The sequence below is a fragment of the Ceratotherium simum genome, chromosome 10 (genome assembly GCF_057802395.1).
Source record: "Ceratotherium simum simum isolate JZ-2026a chromosome 10, ASM5780239v1, whole genome shotgun sequence".
In the NCBI taxonomy this organism is placed as follows: Eukaryota; Metazoa; Chordata; class Mammalia; order Perissodactyla; family Rhinocerotidae; genus Ceratotherium; species Ceratotherium simum.
In genome coordinates this window covers 3,155,190-3,169,245 of record NC_141909.1, presented here as the reverse complement: position 1 = coordinate 3,169,245, position 14,056 = coordinate 3,155,190, and the positions used below count along the sequence as shown (strand labels likewise).

General features: G+C 45.5%; 1 protein-coding gene across 1 annotated transcript in view; it reads left to right on the top strand.

Annotated features, from left to right (window-relative positions):
* Positions 1–14,056, top strand: part of COL4A2 (collagen type IV alpha 2 chain) — a 190,436-nt gene that overhangs the window by 121,664 nt on the left and 54,716 nt on the right. Inside the window, exons 12-18 of the mRNA XM_087435779.1 lie at positions 128–169; positions 1,967–2,065; positions 4,254–4,289; positions 4,892–4,942; positions 5,904–5,948; positions 11,110–11,163; positions 12,110–12,176. Of these exons, the coding sequence (XP_087291905.1) occupies positions 128–169; positions 1,967–2,065; positions 4,254–4,289; positions 4,892–4,942; positions 5,904–5,948; positions 11,110–11,163; positions 12,110–12,176 (394 nt within the window). The remainder of the gene's footprint in view (positions 1–127; positions 170–1,966; positions 2,066–4,253; positions 4,290–4,891; positions 4,943–5,903; positions 5,949–11,109; positions 11,164–12,109; positions 12,177–14,056) is intronic.

The window sequence follows — 14,056 nt, the reverse complement described above, 5'->3', positions numbered from 1 at the left end:
TTATGCAAGGATAGTTGTCCAGTAATGTTGCAAATAGATAGGTCTTAGGTTTCTTTTTCTAAATAAAAAATTTGTTTCACTGTGATTATTGACTTTTAAAAACTTACAGAAACCATTTCTTTTTCAGGGCAACAGAGGTCTTGGATTTTATGGCGAAAAGGGTGAGAAGGTAAAGAAATTTAATAGACGAAAGCGAAGGTGTGCAGTGTTTAGAAATTAGGAAATAGATCATTTAATGACCACGTTGCTGTCTTGAGGTGCTCTGCAAACAGACGTTTGTATAGGAAATAATCATTTAAAATGCCAAGTTATGAAACATGCTCCAGTGATAGTTAGGGATCAATAAGGCAGTGAAACCCAACCGTCTAGTTTGGCCCTAGACCTCTAATCTGGATATAACTTCAGCCGTCCTCAGCACCCAGAAAGTCAAGGCATTTCCCTGAGGTGTCTTCTACCATGGGGAATCCAGAGGTGACTGAGAAGACAAGAGCCACAGACTGACATGGAGACAGCTCAGGGACAGGTGATGTGGCCAGCTCTGACTGCTCAAAGGCAGGAGAGAGAACCACATGGACTTTTATAATGCCCCACAGTGACAAGATTCAAAGACCTCCTGGCCTTTGACAGGATCACCTGAGATCACATGTGTGTGAGATTCTTAACATGGCGCCACACCCAATGAGTAGAACCTCACCAACACATAACCCCACTGCACTCACCGAAAAACCTACGTACCCACTGTCAAAGAGCTTTGTTCCTCTGGCCTCGTTGTTTGCACATTCTCATTTTTGCTTTTTGATGGAACAGCACACAAAATGGAATCCAGTACTGCTCAGGTCTGAAGAGGAAAGACTTTGTCCTTTGTGTTAATACCATAGAAAAAAAATACGAAAGAAAAACTTTGAAAGATCCAAATACATAAAAATTTAAACTTGTGTACAATGGAATATAACAAAATAGTAAAATAACATAAAAAAGAAGAAAAATCTAGGAAGAAATCATTGGGCGGAAGAGAGAATAGTCACGTTAGATAGAGTGGAAATTAATGTCTGTAATGTACAAAGAGCGTATTCAAATATTAGTGAAAAGATCATGGTCCCGATAGGTAAAGGGCAGAGGAACAGGTAGGTATGTTTTAGGTGTAGTATTAGTGGGCGTCCAGAATACACTGTGGAGCACCACTTGCTGCAGCTGGTACGTCATCTCAGTTTGCTCTTGTTCATATTGTGTGATATCTGGGCTCAAACTTGTATTATATAGTTTATATGTGGAAATAGCAAAAGAAAGGACAATAACTTTCTTTTTGTATCAGTTAGTTCCTGGGAGAGGAAGCCAGCATATTATGCAAGAATCGTTGTCCAGTCATGTTGCAGATCTATAGGTTTCACCTTCTTTGCACCACGTAGAAAAGCATTTCTTGCTAATGATAAAAATGCAAATGAAAGCAATCTTGAGATATTATACTTATTAAAGATCCTGCTTTGTATTTTATAAAAACAACCCTTAACTGGTGGAGTAGTGGTGAAACTGGAGTAGGCTTTCATTCTTAGGCATTTCTTCTATCTTGGTACCAGTCTTGGAGAGCAATAGAGTAATTCATATCAGGAACCATGAAGACATTTAGCCCTCAGACCTAATAATTTCCTGGTACAGAAATTCACCATAAGGAGATAATACCACAGAAGCAAATGCAGCCCCAAGTTGTGAACAACGTAAACAACTTTCATGCATACATTCTAAAGGATTATTAATGCAAGTAGGATACAAATAATTGTATATTATGATCATTTTATTTTATAGTATGATTTTTATTTTATATTATGATTATAACACTACAAAATTGGCATACATGTGACACGTAACATGCAAAGATAAAAAGAACAGGTTGTGGTGGGATTGTGCTTTTATTCATGCTTGAGAGTGCCTTCTCAATTTAAAGACGACTGCTTTGCTAAACCGTTCACAGGGCGACATGGGACAGCCAGGACCCAATGGGATTCCATGGGAGACTGACCACGCCATGATCGGGCCCACGAAGGAAACGATCCACCTAGAGCAGTACAAGGTAAAGGGGCTGCGCCAACACTGACCGTATTCCCAGTTGAACTAAAAAAAAGGAGAAGAGAAAAGGTAACTTTCTTCGATCTTATTCAAAGTGGAAGAGGCCTCACCACCGAACTGGCAAATTGTGCATGAAAGCGCTGTTCAGAGTCACACAGGTGCACCAGTCCATCATCATAAATAATTGTGATGAATTGGACACAACACAAAAATCCATTGAAAAATCTCGAGTCTGTCCATAAGTACAGGAGTCTCCAGCGTAGACGCAGGTAGTGGTCAGAGCGTAATTCAAAGCCAGATCATGGAACTAGCTGAGCAAAATGTATTCTGCCAAATAAACCTGCTTTTAGTCTTTGCTGATGTGGAGCACTGTGGTCAGTTTTTTTGGATCAAGGTCAGTTTTCTGACCTTTTCTCTATAATTTCTTTTTGTTTTTTTTTGTTTTTTTTTTTAATTTTTATTTATTTTCCCCCCAAAGCCCCAGTAGATAGTTGTATGTCACAGCTGCACATCCTTCCAGTTGCTGTATGTGGGATGCCGCCTCAGCGTGGCCAGAGAAGCGGTGCGTCTGTGCGCGCCCGGGATCCGAACCCCGGGCCACCAGGGGTGCACAGAGCACGCGCACTTAACCGCCAAGCCACGGGGCCGGCCCGTCTCTATAATTTCTATCGATGTTCGTTTGATTAAAAACGTACTCTTGGAGTCTGAAATAAAAGTCAACGTCCTACTCTACCACTGACTCGCTCAGACCGACCGCTTAACCTGCCTGCACCTTCGTGCTCCCTTGTGTCAGGTGAACACTGACCTGGAGGGGGCTGCAGAGTGGGTTACAGGAGCACGGGGGAAACGCGCCATCTAGGGTCAGGTGCAGACCATCCAGGGGAACCAAAATAAAACCCCAGACAGAGAAGACAGTTCCCATCTTGCAAGTCTCCGTCAAGATGGGGTTGGGGTGCTCGGTCGTGGGTGGGAGAGGGCACACTGGAGCACTGTCTCAGCAGGATCAGTCGGCCAGCTGTGGCTGAGTGGTCAGTGGCGTGGGAGGTGGCTGGTGCGAGGCAGAGTGCCAGAGGAAAGCGTGTCAGAGCAGGGGGTTGAGTGTTCACTGAGTTTAGAGCAGGATGTCCCTGGACAACCAAGCAGGAGGGGGCTCCACCGAGTCGTCAGGGTGGGGACCAGGAGGGACTCTGGCTCCCGGTGGTGACCTGACCATCAGGCAGGTGGGGCCTCTGTCCAGTTTCACGACAGGAGCCAAGGAGGGAGCAGGGCCAGAGCGGGTTCGATCCACTCCGAGATGCTCAAGCTTCTGAAACAGACTTCCTTCGTTATCTGCAACCACACCCTCTTCTGGGCTTGGTTCCAGGGCTGGGGCCTGGCCAGCCTCCAGGGGGCAGTCTTGGGCTGCAGGGGCTCCTGTGCCGTCCTAGCAGTGATGGGGAAAAGGAACTGGCGTTCACACTTCTTTCACCATTTTAGACCAAGAGAAGTGGAACAAATAGGTCATATAAAATTGACATTGCTGTCTAAAGCCTTGGGGTTTTATTTATTTATTTATTTATTTAAAGATTTTATTTATTTATTTATTTTCCCCCCAAAGCCCCAGTAGATAGTTGTATGTCATAGCTGCACAGCCTTCTAGTTGCTGTATGTGGGACGCGGCCTCAGCATGGCCGGAGAAGCGGTGCGTCAGTGCGTGCCCGGGATCCCAACCCCGGCTGCCAGCAGCAGAGTGCGCGCACTTAACCGCTAAGCCACGAGGCCCGCCCAGTCTTGGGGTTTTAATATGTTCCAAATGTGTCTTCTCCTCAGAGGACTCTCCTAATAATGTTTTATTTAAATGAATGTTACCATTAGGGACTTTTCCCTGGGCATATTCTCCCACCACAAGGATGTTGATATACGCCTGCAACTGTGGGGTCATAAAGGAAGCCTCACGGAAGAGGCACAGCCTTGCAATCATATCAAAAATAACGCATGATTTAACTTATCTTGTGAAAACCCAAAAGAAACAGCACATATTTTCCCTTGAATTTTGCAGCTGCAAAATTTTGGAGTCATTTGTTACAATTCATTTATAATCACTGTTTACAGTTTTATTCAGTACTTTTCACCTTATGTCATAAACCCTGATCGATTTTAAATATTACTGTTCTTGAATTAGTGACATGCCTTATTTTTCATTTTCTCCACAGGGTGAAAAAGGAAGTGAGGGGGAACCGGGAAGAGAGGTGAGTCGAGCAGTAAAGATGCTTCTTCTCCCTGGGAGTTCCCAAATTCTCCGTGTTCCTGTTGCAAGGATAGAATGTGCAGGGGTCAGAATGATCCTCCAACTCTTGGTCTGCAACCCATTTGTGTACAGCAAGAAAGTGTTATTTATTTTTACGCTTTTTTTCAGAAAACAGTTTTTGAATGTCTTCCTTTTTGCATAATAAACACCGGCTAATCAATGTTTTCTAAGTTCATAAAATGAACCTAAACGCTGTAAAAGAGAAGATGTGCCGGTGGAGGGGGCTGGGCGGGTTTGGTGGTGGCTTCTGTTCTGGGGCTCTAGCTGCGGACTCACTCTGTCCTCACTTTAATCCTTGTCCTGCCTGCCCCGTGTTCCCAGATCTCCCCATCGTCACTTACTGTGTGACGATGATAGGTGACAACCTGGAAAGATGATAACCCAGGCAGACTCACAGACTTCCCAGGACTCCGCCATTCTGCTCAGCTGGCATGGGGAACGAGAGGCAGGCTGGCCACAGTTGGGGCGCGAAGAAATAGAGTCCCTAAGCAGGAAAAGCGTGAAGTGTTGGGCACATCCTCAGGTCTCTCTGTTCTCTCCTAGGGCATTTCCTTCAAGGGAGAAGAAGGCATCATGGGCTTCTCAGGAGCTCGGGTAAACCATGTGTTCTGTCACTACAGACTGTTCTGTTTTGTTTTTTAAATAGACTTTATTTTTCAGAGCAGTTTTAGGTTCACAGCAAAGTTGAGCCAAAAGCACAGAGATTTCCCATGTACTCCCTTCCCTCCCACACGCACTCACAGCTTCCCCCACTATCGCCGCCCGGAACCAGGGTGGTCCATGGGCTCCAGTCACTGAGGCTACATTGATTGACACATCGTCATCACCCAGTAACTGCAATTTTTAAACTGTGCACCTCCATTTGCAGGAGGGTGGGAACAGAACATGAACGTTTCTGCTTGTATTAGTTGGGCTAAATTCACCTGTGGTAACAAAAATGTAGACTGTCTCCAACACAAGAAGTTGGTTTCTAGTTGCCCTAAAAGTCCAACGAAGTGGGCGGGGTGGGGGGTGGGGGTGTCTCCTCCCAAGGAGAGTGAGCCACCTGTGGCCCCCATGCCTAGAGCAGACCTCATTCTTCAGAATGTGGCCTGAAGTGACACCTCCTTCCATCAGCCAGAACTCAGTCACCTGGCCAAACCTAGCCATAAGTGAGGTGGGCAGTGTGGCCAGAGCCACAGGCCAGGAAGAAGAGAGAGTGGCCTTGTAGTGACTGCCCGGTAGCCACTACCACTAAAGAGACGTGTTACAGGCTCCAAAAATCAGAGCAGAGACTCGTGAGAACATCAGAGTGCAGGCCTGTCTCTTGACCACTTTTACTCTATCATCTTTATGGATTTCTCCGCATTTCTTTGAGCGGTAGATATGCTGTATTACTGCTAAATAGTTTTAGTGTCACTAAAAGGACCCATCTCCTTTAGAAAATAAAAGGAGTCTTTGGGTGGTTTTGACACTTTCATAGTGAGGTACTGTATTTTGGTCGATGTCAGGTGCCTCTGGGACATGTTGCTGCGTCCTCTGAGCTGTCCTTCCTTCTCCTTTCTGTTCTTCCCAGGGTGCTCCTGGCCTCGACGGTGAAAAAGGCTCACCAGGACAAAAAGTAAGTTTGACGCATAAAATGCAGTGCGTTTCAGGCCAAAAACATCTTACAAAGGTCAAATATGAAGACTGTGGTATCCCAGGGAAAAAAATTGCCCCAGAAAAAACATTTAAAACTTTGCCTGCATTTACAGTAGCATAAATGATCTTTCCTCCCAGATCACACGCGACACTCGAGTCAGGTCATTGACAGTCTTCCTCCGCGACACTCGAGTCAGGTCATTGACAGTCTTCCTCGTTTTTGCAAACCAGCCCTTTGGTTCTTCTGTCTGGTTCTCACCTTGCTGGCCTCCCGCCATCCAGTCCCATCCGCACGGCTTCTGTACCTTCCCGTCTCACATCCCTCCTCTGCGTCCCCGAGTGTCATTCTCGGGCAAAATGTCCATGTGGTGACCAAGGGCCCACCTACATGTTTTACATACTGATCTCACACGTTCTGACACTTCATGTATCTTCAATGAGACCCAGTTAGTTATTTGTATCCTGTGTTCTATGGCCGGATTTTTGGCAGTTTTTTTAGAAGAAAATGTTATGTGAGAAATGTATTATGAATCTGGATCAGGCTTAGAGTTGTCTGAACGCTAGGTTATATGAGAGAGTACACATAGAAATAGATTTTTTTAATTAATGATTTATTTATTTTCATTCTTCACTGTTTCCACTGATTCAATCATAGAATTTATAGCGCGCCGCCTTCCCGTCACAGACCCCAGCATTCTCCCCAGAGGCAACCACTGTCAGTAGTTCTGTGGGTCTTGTTTCATCAGTGCTAGCATTCGGAGGACGTGCATTTTTATGTGCGTATAATGAATGTAACAGCAGAAAGTGAACATATCTGTGCTGTTTTTCCCCGTGTTTTTTTCACTCAGTGTACCTTGGAGATGTTCCACGTTAGCACATACCCATCTCCATAGTTCTATTAACGAGCTGCACAGAATTGCAGTAAGTGGATGTACCACATTTGCTTAACGAGCCCCCGGCAGTGGTTTCCAGCTGCTTGCTGCTTCCAGCAATCATGCAGTCAACGTTGTGGTGCACACATCTTGATGCCCATGGACTGGTGTCTCCATAATTCAGTCGTAGGTGCATAAATTAGACTTTTTAAAAAATCAGTTCAGCCTCTGAATCATGGCTCCGGTGAATCCTGCTCTTGGCTCCATCACAGGATGGCAGCGTGACATCTGGAAAACCTGGGACACGGCTAGTGAGCACTAGGGCTCGTCAGTCCCCTGTGGGAGTTACACCGTATTTGTTCTGGGACTACAGGTGGACGTGGCATCCCAGATTCGATTTCTGACCTGGCTGGCTCTAGGCAACCGTATTAACCTCGTGTTCTAGTTTTGACCACCCACAATGAGCACCAATCTTGATTCCTTCCTGCAACCTTGGTTGTTCTTATTCTTCCCATTCCTGTCTTTTATCCTAAACTCAGGCCAGGGATGACACCGAGGTTTGCCCTAATTGCACCCATCTTCTCATATCGTTAGTAACTGATAGGAGCATCCCCAAAGGCAGCATGCGTACCTGGACCTGCTGCACATGCTACACCCCGACCAAAAGCGAAAAGGCCAAATTCTAGTTTAAGCATGGCAGTAAGCAAGTGCTGTGAAGAGACAGAGGACTAAGGCAAACATGGGCATTTAAAAGAAACCTGTTTCCGCCCACCCCGCATAATTCAAGTGCTGCTGTTAATGCTTTGCCTGCCATGTGCCACTGGGCCATAATTATGATCTGTTTTTCTACACCCAACACTACGGAGTTATAGTGTTCTTAAAGTGCAGTTCAACACAGCTGCCCCTAGACCTCAGGAGTTAGTGAAGGACAAGATGCCTAGCAGCACTAACCATCTGGGGCCTCTAACTGCTGTAGCCCAGATGTTAGGATTGAAGGCTCACATCTTCCAGCTCGCTTTCTGCACTCACAACAACTGGTGAAGACTCGGGTACTTCCGGTTAAGTGGGACGTCTCAGGTGCTGAGAGGAATAGTCTGCTCGACCATACAAATAGGAAATGCCCAGGACATACACACGTGGCTAAGCCGTCCCACTTGTCAGTAGCAGACATGTCTCCATGCATTACCCTACAGGCCAAGTTGCCATTACTCCCCAACTGACTTTTCAGTTGTACGCACAGACTTTGGTTTTAGGATGTAAAATGGAACCAGAAACCAAAAGCAGCTCCAGGGAGCAACTGTGAGCACCAACATAAACAATGCATAGAAATGGGATGAGCCAAAAAAGAGAAGATTCTCGGAAGGAGCATCATGGGCCCCTCCCTCATTCCTACTGAGATTGATGGAACTTCCGTGGGTTCTGTTAGTTCAAACTTCTCCTGAGAGTGAATGAGGAAGAGTGTTTTATGGATGTGGTTATAGGAAACTTGCTGAAAAATGAGAGATTGTTTCCCCTCCTTTTCCTAGGGGAAACATATTTTTAGTATCTGAGCAAAAGCTTTTCACAGCCTAGAGTCACTGAAAATAGTGTTCACTGAGACCTAGTCTCCTCTGAGGACTCATGGCAACCCCGTGTCATGTCCTCAGAAGCCCTCCGTTTATCCGGAGGACTGTTTGCACTGTCTCAGAACTACTCAGGACTTGTAAGGTCGCATTTACACCTGGTGTAACGGTAGATAACTTTGATGTTTACCAGATGCCAACGCAGGAATGTTGGTGATGGCCATGTAGAGTCACCCCTGAAAAGCTCCAAGTGGAGACGTGATTTCAGAATGTGTTCTTTTATGGAAACCCCACTGGCTTCCATTCTGGCATGCTAAGTTCCATTTCGTTTTCAGGCTGGCAGAGTTTCTTTGCGGAGGTGCCTCTTTTATGAGGCACGTTTCTTTCATGCAATAGAACCTGACTGATGCTCCTTGGCCATTGAAGTGGGAAAAGGGTACAATAAACAAATGAACAGCAGAGAGATGAGGGGGAGTCAGTCCAACTACTTACCACAGTAAACTGTTTTTAAGCACTTGAGAAGTAGACATTTCCTCAGAAGCATCTGATCAGAAATTCTATCTGTTTGTTACAGCCAGTCCGTAATATCTTCTGCCTAATGACTTTCCTGAGCTTGGTTTGGGCTATTTCTACCTTTGAAAAACATGAAATTGACTACTTCTAAAACTCTACAATTAGAACTTCCCATCAATCATATGTGTCCTTATTGAGTTCAAGTTAGTGATGTGTTATTAAATTTGGGGGGGGCAGGATGAGAGGAACGTATACTTTCAAAGCACTTTATAATTATTCATTCTAAAATAGACATTTATCTGAAAGTCACTTTCCATACTTCAGTTCTCTAAGTGGTGGGAGGTCTGTGACATACTTCTTAGCAGCAGCTAAGGAACCCCCAGCTGGTCCTTCCTGGGATTATGGTTTCCATACCACTCTGGGTAGCACCCCCAGATAATTCCTCCTTGATCACACACCCCGTTGATACCCAAACCCTGTCGTTATATCTGCCACCCAGAAACACAAAGGGCACAGTTCAGATCATTGTTTTGACTCTTGGGGTTCCAGACTATTGGGGTTCCAGCTACCAGTGCTCTCAGATGAACCGTGAGTTTTTCCCTTTACTCTGCTGAGTTATACAGACTATATAGTACTCAACCACCCCCACCCCTCCCCCGTCAGTTCATCTGCTGCCAAGAACTCACAAGGAAACTTTTAGGTCATTGTTTTGGCTGTTGAGGTTCCAGATTATTGGGGCTCCAGCTGCCACTAGTCTCAGAGGAATTCTGAGTGCCATTTAATTTTTCCCCTTTCTACAGTTGGTTTTATGTAATACCCAGTTAACTCCAAATTGTTCAGACATATTTCAAAAGAGTTGGTGCTATTTTGGCTTATTCAACACAGGTGGTGAGCACTTGGTATTTGGAGATGCTTGTTATTGCTTGTTGATGATGTCACAGCACAGCTGAGCGACGCTTGGGTGGCCCAGAATGACGCAGATTTGACAGAGTCCAGCGTATTGTTTGAGCTGGGTTGTTACGAGGATGCTGGACACGGCTCAGCCTGAATGCCTGCTTACCAACTCCCCAGTCACTGGCAAGCTCTTTAAGGATTCCCAGCCTATCTCACAAGACGGCTTCCAAATAGGAGATCATTTTTAATATCAGGGGAATTAGCCTTCACTCTTGAATCTTCAGCTCCACCTAGTGTGAAAGAAAGTGAGTCTAAACCATAGACCCACAATGAAAAAAACAAATTAAACCAATCTTAGTTCATTCTAAACAACAGGACTTTCAGCATACATGCTTCTGAATTTCAAAATATCCTGTAAAATAGTTAGATAATGTACATTTTTTTACCATTGGCACCTAGTATTCTGAATTTTGAGGGCCTTACTATACATATTCTTTAGCAAGAGGGAGTATTTCTAGATTTTTAAAAAGCTTTGTACATCTATCTAGATATGATGTGACTCATAAGGGTAAACTTTCTCTTTCGGTAAATATTTGAGAGAATTAGAAAGCAATAATTAGCCTTAGAGATTTTTTTTTGAAGAGGAAAAAAATTCTAAATTGAAAGGCTCAAATGCTTCTATTCAGTGTTAACTGAAATTTTTCAAAACCCATCTTGGGGGAAGGTTTTAATAGATGGATGAGGTTGTCAACACTTGACCCCACTGCTCAATCGTGAAGTCACTGAAGTGAGGCAACGGCATAGATGCCTCCTGAAGTGGTGCAGGAGGAAGGACACGGCACCCTCCATGACCGGTTCTTGCACAAAAGATGAACCTGTAGATCTAACAGCTAATTTAGAGAAAAATGGGGGCTAGAGGAGCATTTATACAACACCACAGGATGAAGTGGACCGAATCCACCACGTAGGATATTTGCAGCACAGATGACCCAGTTTCTTCAAAATAACAAGAAAAAGTTACTTAAAAAGCAGAAAGGAAGAGGAAACTGTTATGAATTAAAAGATAATTAAGAGACATAGCAGCCAAATGTCATATTTGGACTTGCTTGGATCCTTATTCTAACAAAGCAACTTTAAAAAGACATTTTTGAGACCAAAAATCAAGGAAAGTTGAACACAGCCTGGGTAATAGGTAATTTTAATTAGTTATTGTTAATTTGACTAGGCACTGTAATGGTATTATGGTCACTGTAAATTATATGTTAGAGATAAAAGTAAGCACCACCCATCTTTCCTGCAGGGAAGCAGGGGACTGGACGGTTATCAAGGCCCTGACGGACCCGCAGGACCCAAGGTGAGCTCAGTTTTCACTTGGGTGGCTTTCGTTTCTTCCCTTTGCGTGGTGTTCTGATCACCTCCCATTCACCCTGTTGGAGAAGGAGGTATCCTCCATCCCATGTCATACAAGACAGCCAGACACACAACACCCAGCACTGGAGAGATGAGATGGACACTGGTTTATTAGTCACACCTATCCCAGCCACGGGGAAAAGCATGCTGCCTGCCATGCGGGGCCACGTGGAGGTTGCCCTTGCGAGCTGCACGTGGGAGCAGAGTGAACCAGCAGGCCCGCATGAGGCTGACTTTGTAGTAACAAGAGGATGGAGTGCCCCAGTTCCCGAAGGAGGATGTGACTGACTTGTTTGAATAATTCCATGGGCTGGCGCAGAGGTGAATCCCAGTAGGCTGAGGACCAGGTGGGGTTCAGCTGCTCCAGCTGGTAGGGGAACCAGCCACGTGGGGAGCCTTTCCTGCTGGGCAGAGGGGCATATCAAGTGACCTCATAGTTAGGCCTTTGGGGCCTGTGAGCCTCAGAGACATCAAGGCGGCACCTGGGATTGTAGATCTCACAGTCCGGGTGGTGTCCTGTCAGGGCGTAGTTGCATCACCCCCGGTGACCCTGGCAAGGCTCGTATACCAACATCCACGTGGAATAGTCGTCACCACAGAAGGCAGCCTCCTCACCACTTCCCGCGTTTGACAAGAGTTTCAAAATGAGATTGGAACCCACCCCCCTTGTTCTCTCTTGTGTCTGGCCGGCGGCTGGGATGCCCAGACTTACCACCTATATAGCGTAGTGGAGATGGTGCCCAGGCGCAGTCTGTGGCTTGATTACTCAGAAGAGCTGCTCTGCTGAGCAGATGGTCCACATTCAGCCTTACTCTTTGGAAATACACTTATTGTCCAAAACTCCAAAAGGCTGGTCTCACGTCTTCCGTTTTCCTCTTTTCTTTCTCCAGGGAGAAGTGGGTGACCGAGGCCTGCCGGGACCACCTACATACTCCCCTCATCCTTCCCTAGGGAAAGGTGTGTATGTGTTTACATGACACACATGTTCTCTTCTGTTACGGACGTGGAGTCATGAACTTGCAGAAGAAATTTTCTAAGCAAAACAAAACAAAGCAAAAAAAAAAAAAAAAGATGTTTGGAGTATAGGCTTTGGAGAATCTCCGTCTCACATACACCTACCCTCGCAGCTCCAATGTGGTATCACGGAGAGACCCTCATTTTTCCTCTGCCTGAGATAGTGCTCCGCACTTTCCAGGTGAGACCCCTCCACTGGGAAATTCTTTCATTCCTGCATACCTCGTGCGGGTTCTGGTTTTCCCATCTGCAGTATCGTTGAAGGAACCCAGTCCTTCTGCACATTGGGCCTCCATGGCAGCAGTCCCAACCACCTTCCCCCACTTCTGCTCCAAATGCACCAAGATGCTGACGCCCTCTGCTCGCCGGTCCGAAGCCCGGAATTGATGATAATCCATAATCTGTAAACGGTCACGTCCTTTTAAACATCAAGGAATTAAACCCCCAGATATTTGCACGTGAGCCACAACCCGGGAAGATGCTCCCGCTGTCATAGTTGACCGCTGAGTGGGAATGAAGGGTTCAGCAGGTGCTGCAGCTAATGCTCATCTTGTTGTTTTAGCTCAGCCTTCCAAATTGGCAAGATCAGAGTGAAATAGGATTCTAATTCTGTGATTAGAGCAGTGGTCTCTAAACCTTTTGGAATGTGCATCCTTCTAGGTTAAAAAAAATATTTTCAGCATCCCTCAAATATATGTTTATTTGTGAATAGTATATCCATGTTATAGGGGTTCCATGAGGGTGGGGATTTCCCCCCGTGTGGTTCACTGCTGCATCCCCAGTATCTAGAACAGCACTGGGCACACAGTAGGCGCTCAATACATATTGACCTGAATGACTGAATAATGTTCATGCTAAAACATACACATCACACAGGGGTTTTAAAGGGTGAGATGTTTTAAAAATAAAGATGCTTTGATGTTTTCTTCCTGTGCCCAGTAGATCATCTGGCTCAGCCCTCTCATATATGTCCTGGGGTCAAGGACTCACTGTCCTGCTCAGGTGTGAACCATCTGTCGGTTTACTAACTACTTGTGCACGTCTTCATCCAATGTTGGTGAGAACATAGAACAGAGCAGGGCCAAGAACAAGGCTGGGGGGAGCCCCGGGAGATTATTCTCCAGATTGACGTTGAACCATTGAGTCTGTTTCGGATCCATGCTCAACACCTGGGATCCACCTCACATAGAGCGGAGTTTGCCTCCTTGTCTGAGGAGTCCAGCCTGCCTGCCAAGCAGAAACCCCACAAAAAGGAGCATGAGGTGGGCTTACTGTTAGTGATTTTGGTAAAATGGAAATGTGGTCTTTGAGGCTTTGGAATCGTAATTTTTAAAGTTAGCGTTGGTTATGTCTCTTTTGTATTCGTGAAAAACATCACTGCCTGGGAGCCCAGAATTGAGTTAGCTGCCCTGTTCACCACCCGGAATTCCTGGAACCCACTCTGGGAGGGCGGGTGGTTGTAAATGGGTGTTTTCCCCACGTGCAGAGTTAGAGATGCCACAGCTGCACTCCTTGCCGCCTGAAGGCCTTCCTGCATTACTGGTGAGCTGCAGTCTTAACCAAGCTGCAGTCCAGAGCTCCTTAGAGGGAGAGGTTGACTAATGAGCAGATTCCCTCAGGGAAAAGAGGAAAATAAAGGTGTCCTTCACAAAGTAGCATTGCAGGAGCTTGTCAAAATGAAAAAGCATAGGGGAGGCTTTGTATTTAATAAAGAAGGATTGCAAGGTAACTGAAAATAAAAGTAATCTTGCTCTTCTTCCAAACAAATGGGAAGGTCTGCAGTTTTTATTTTGTCTCTTTTGATTCAGTCACAATGGCTAACA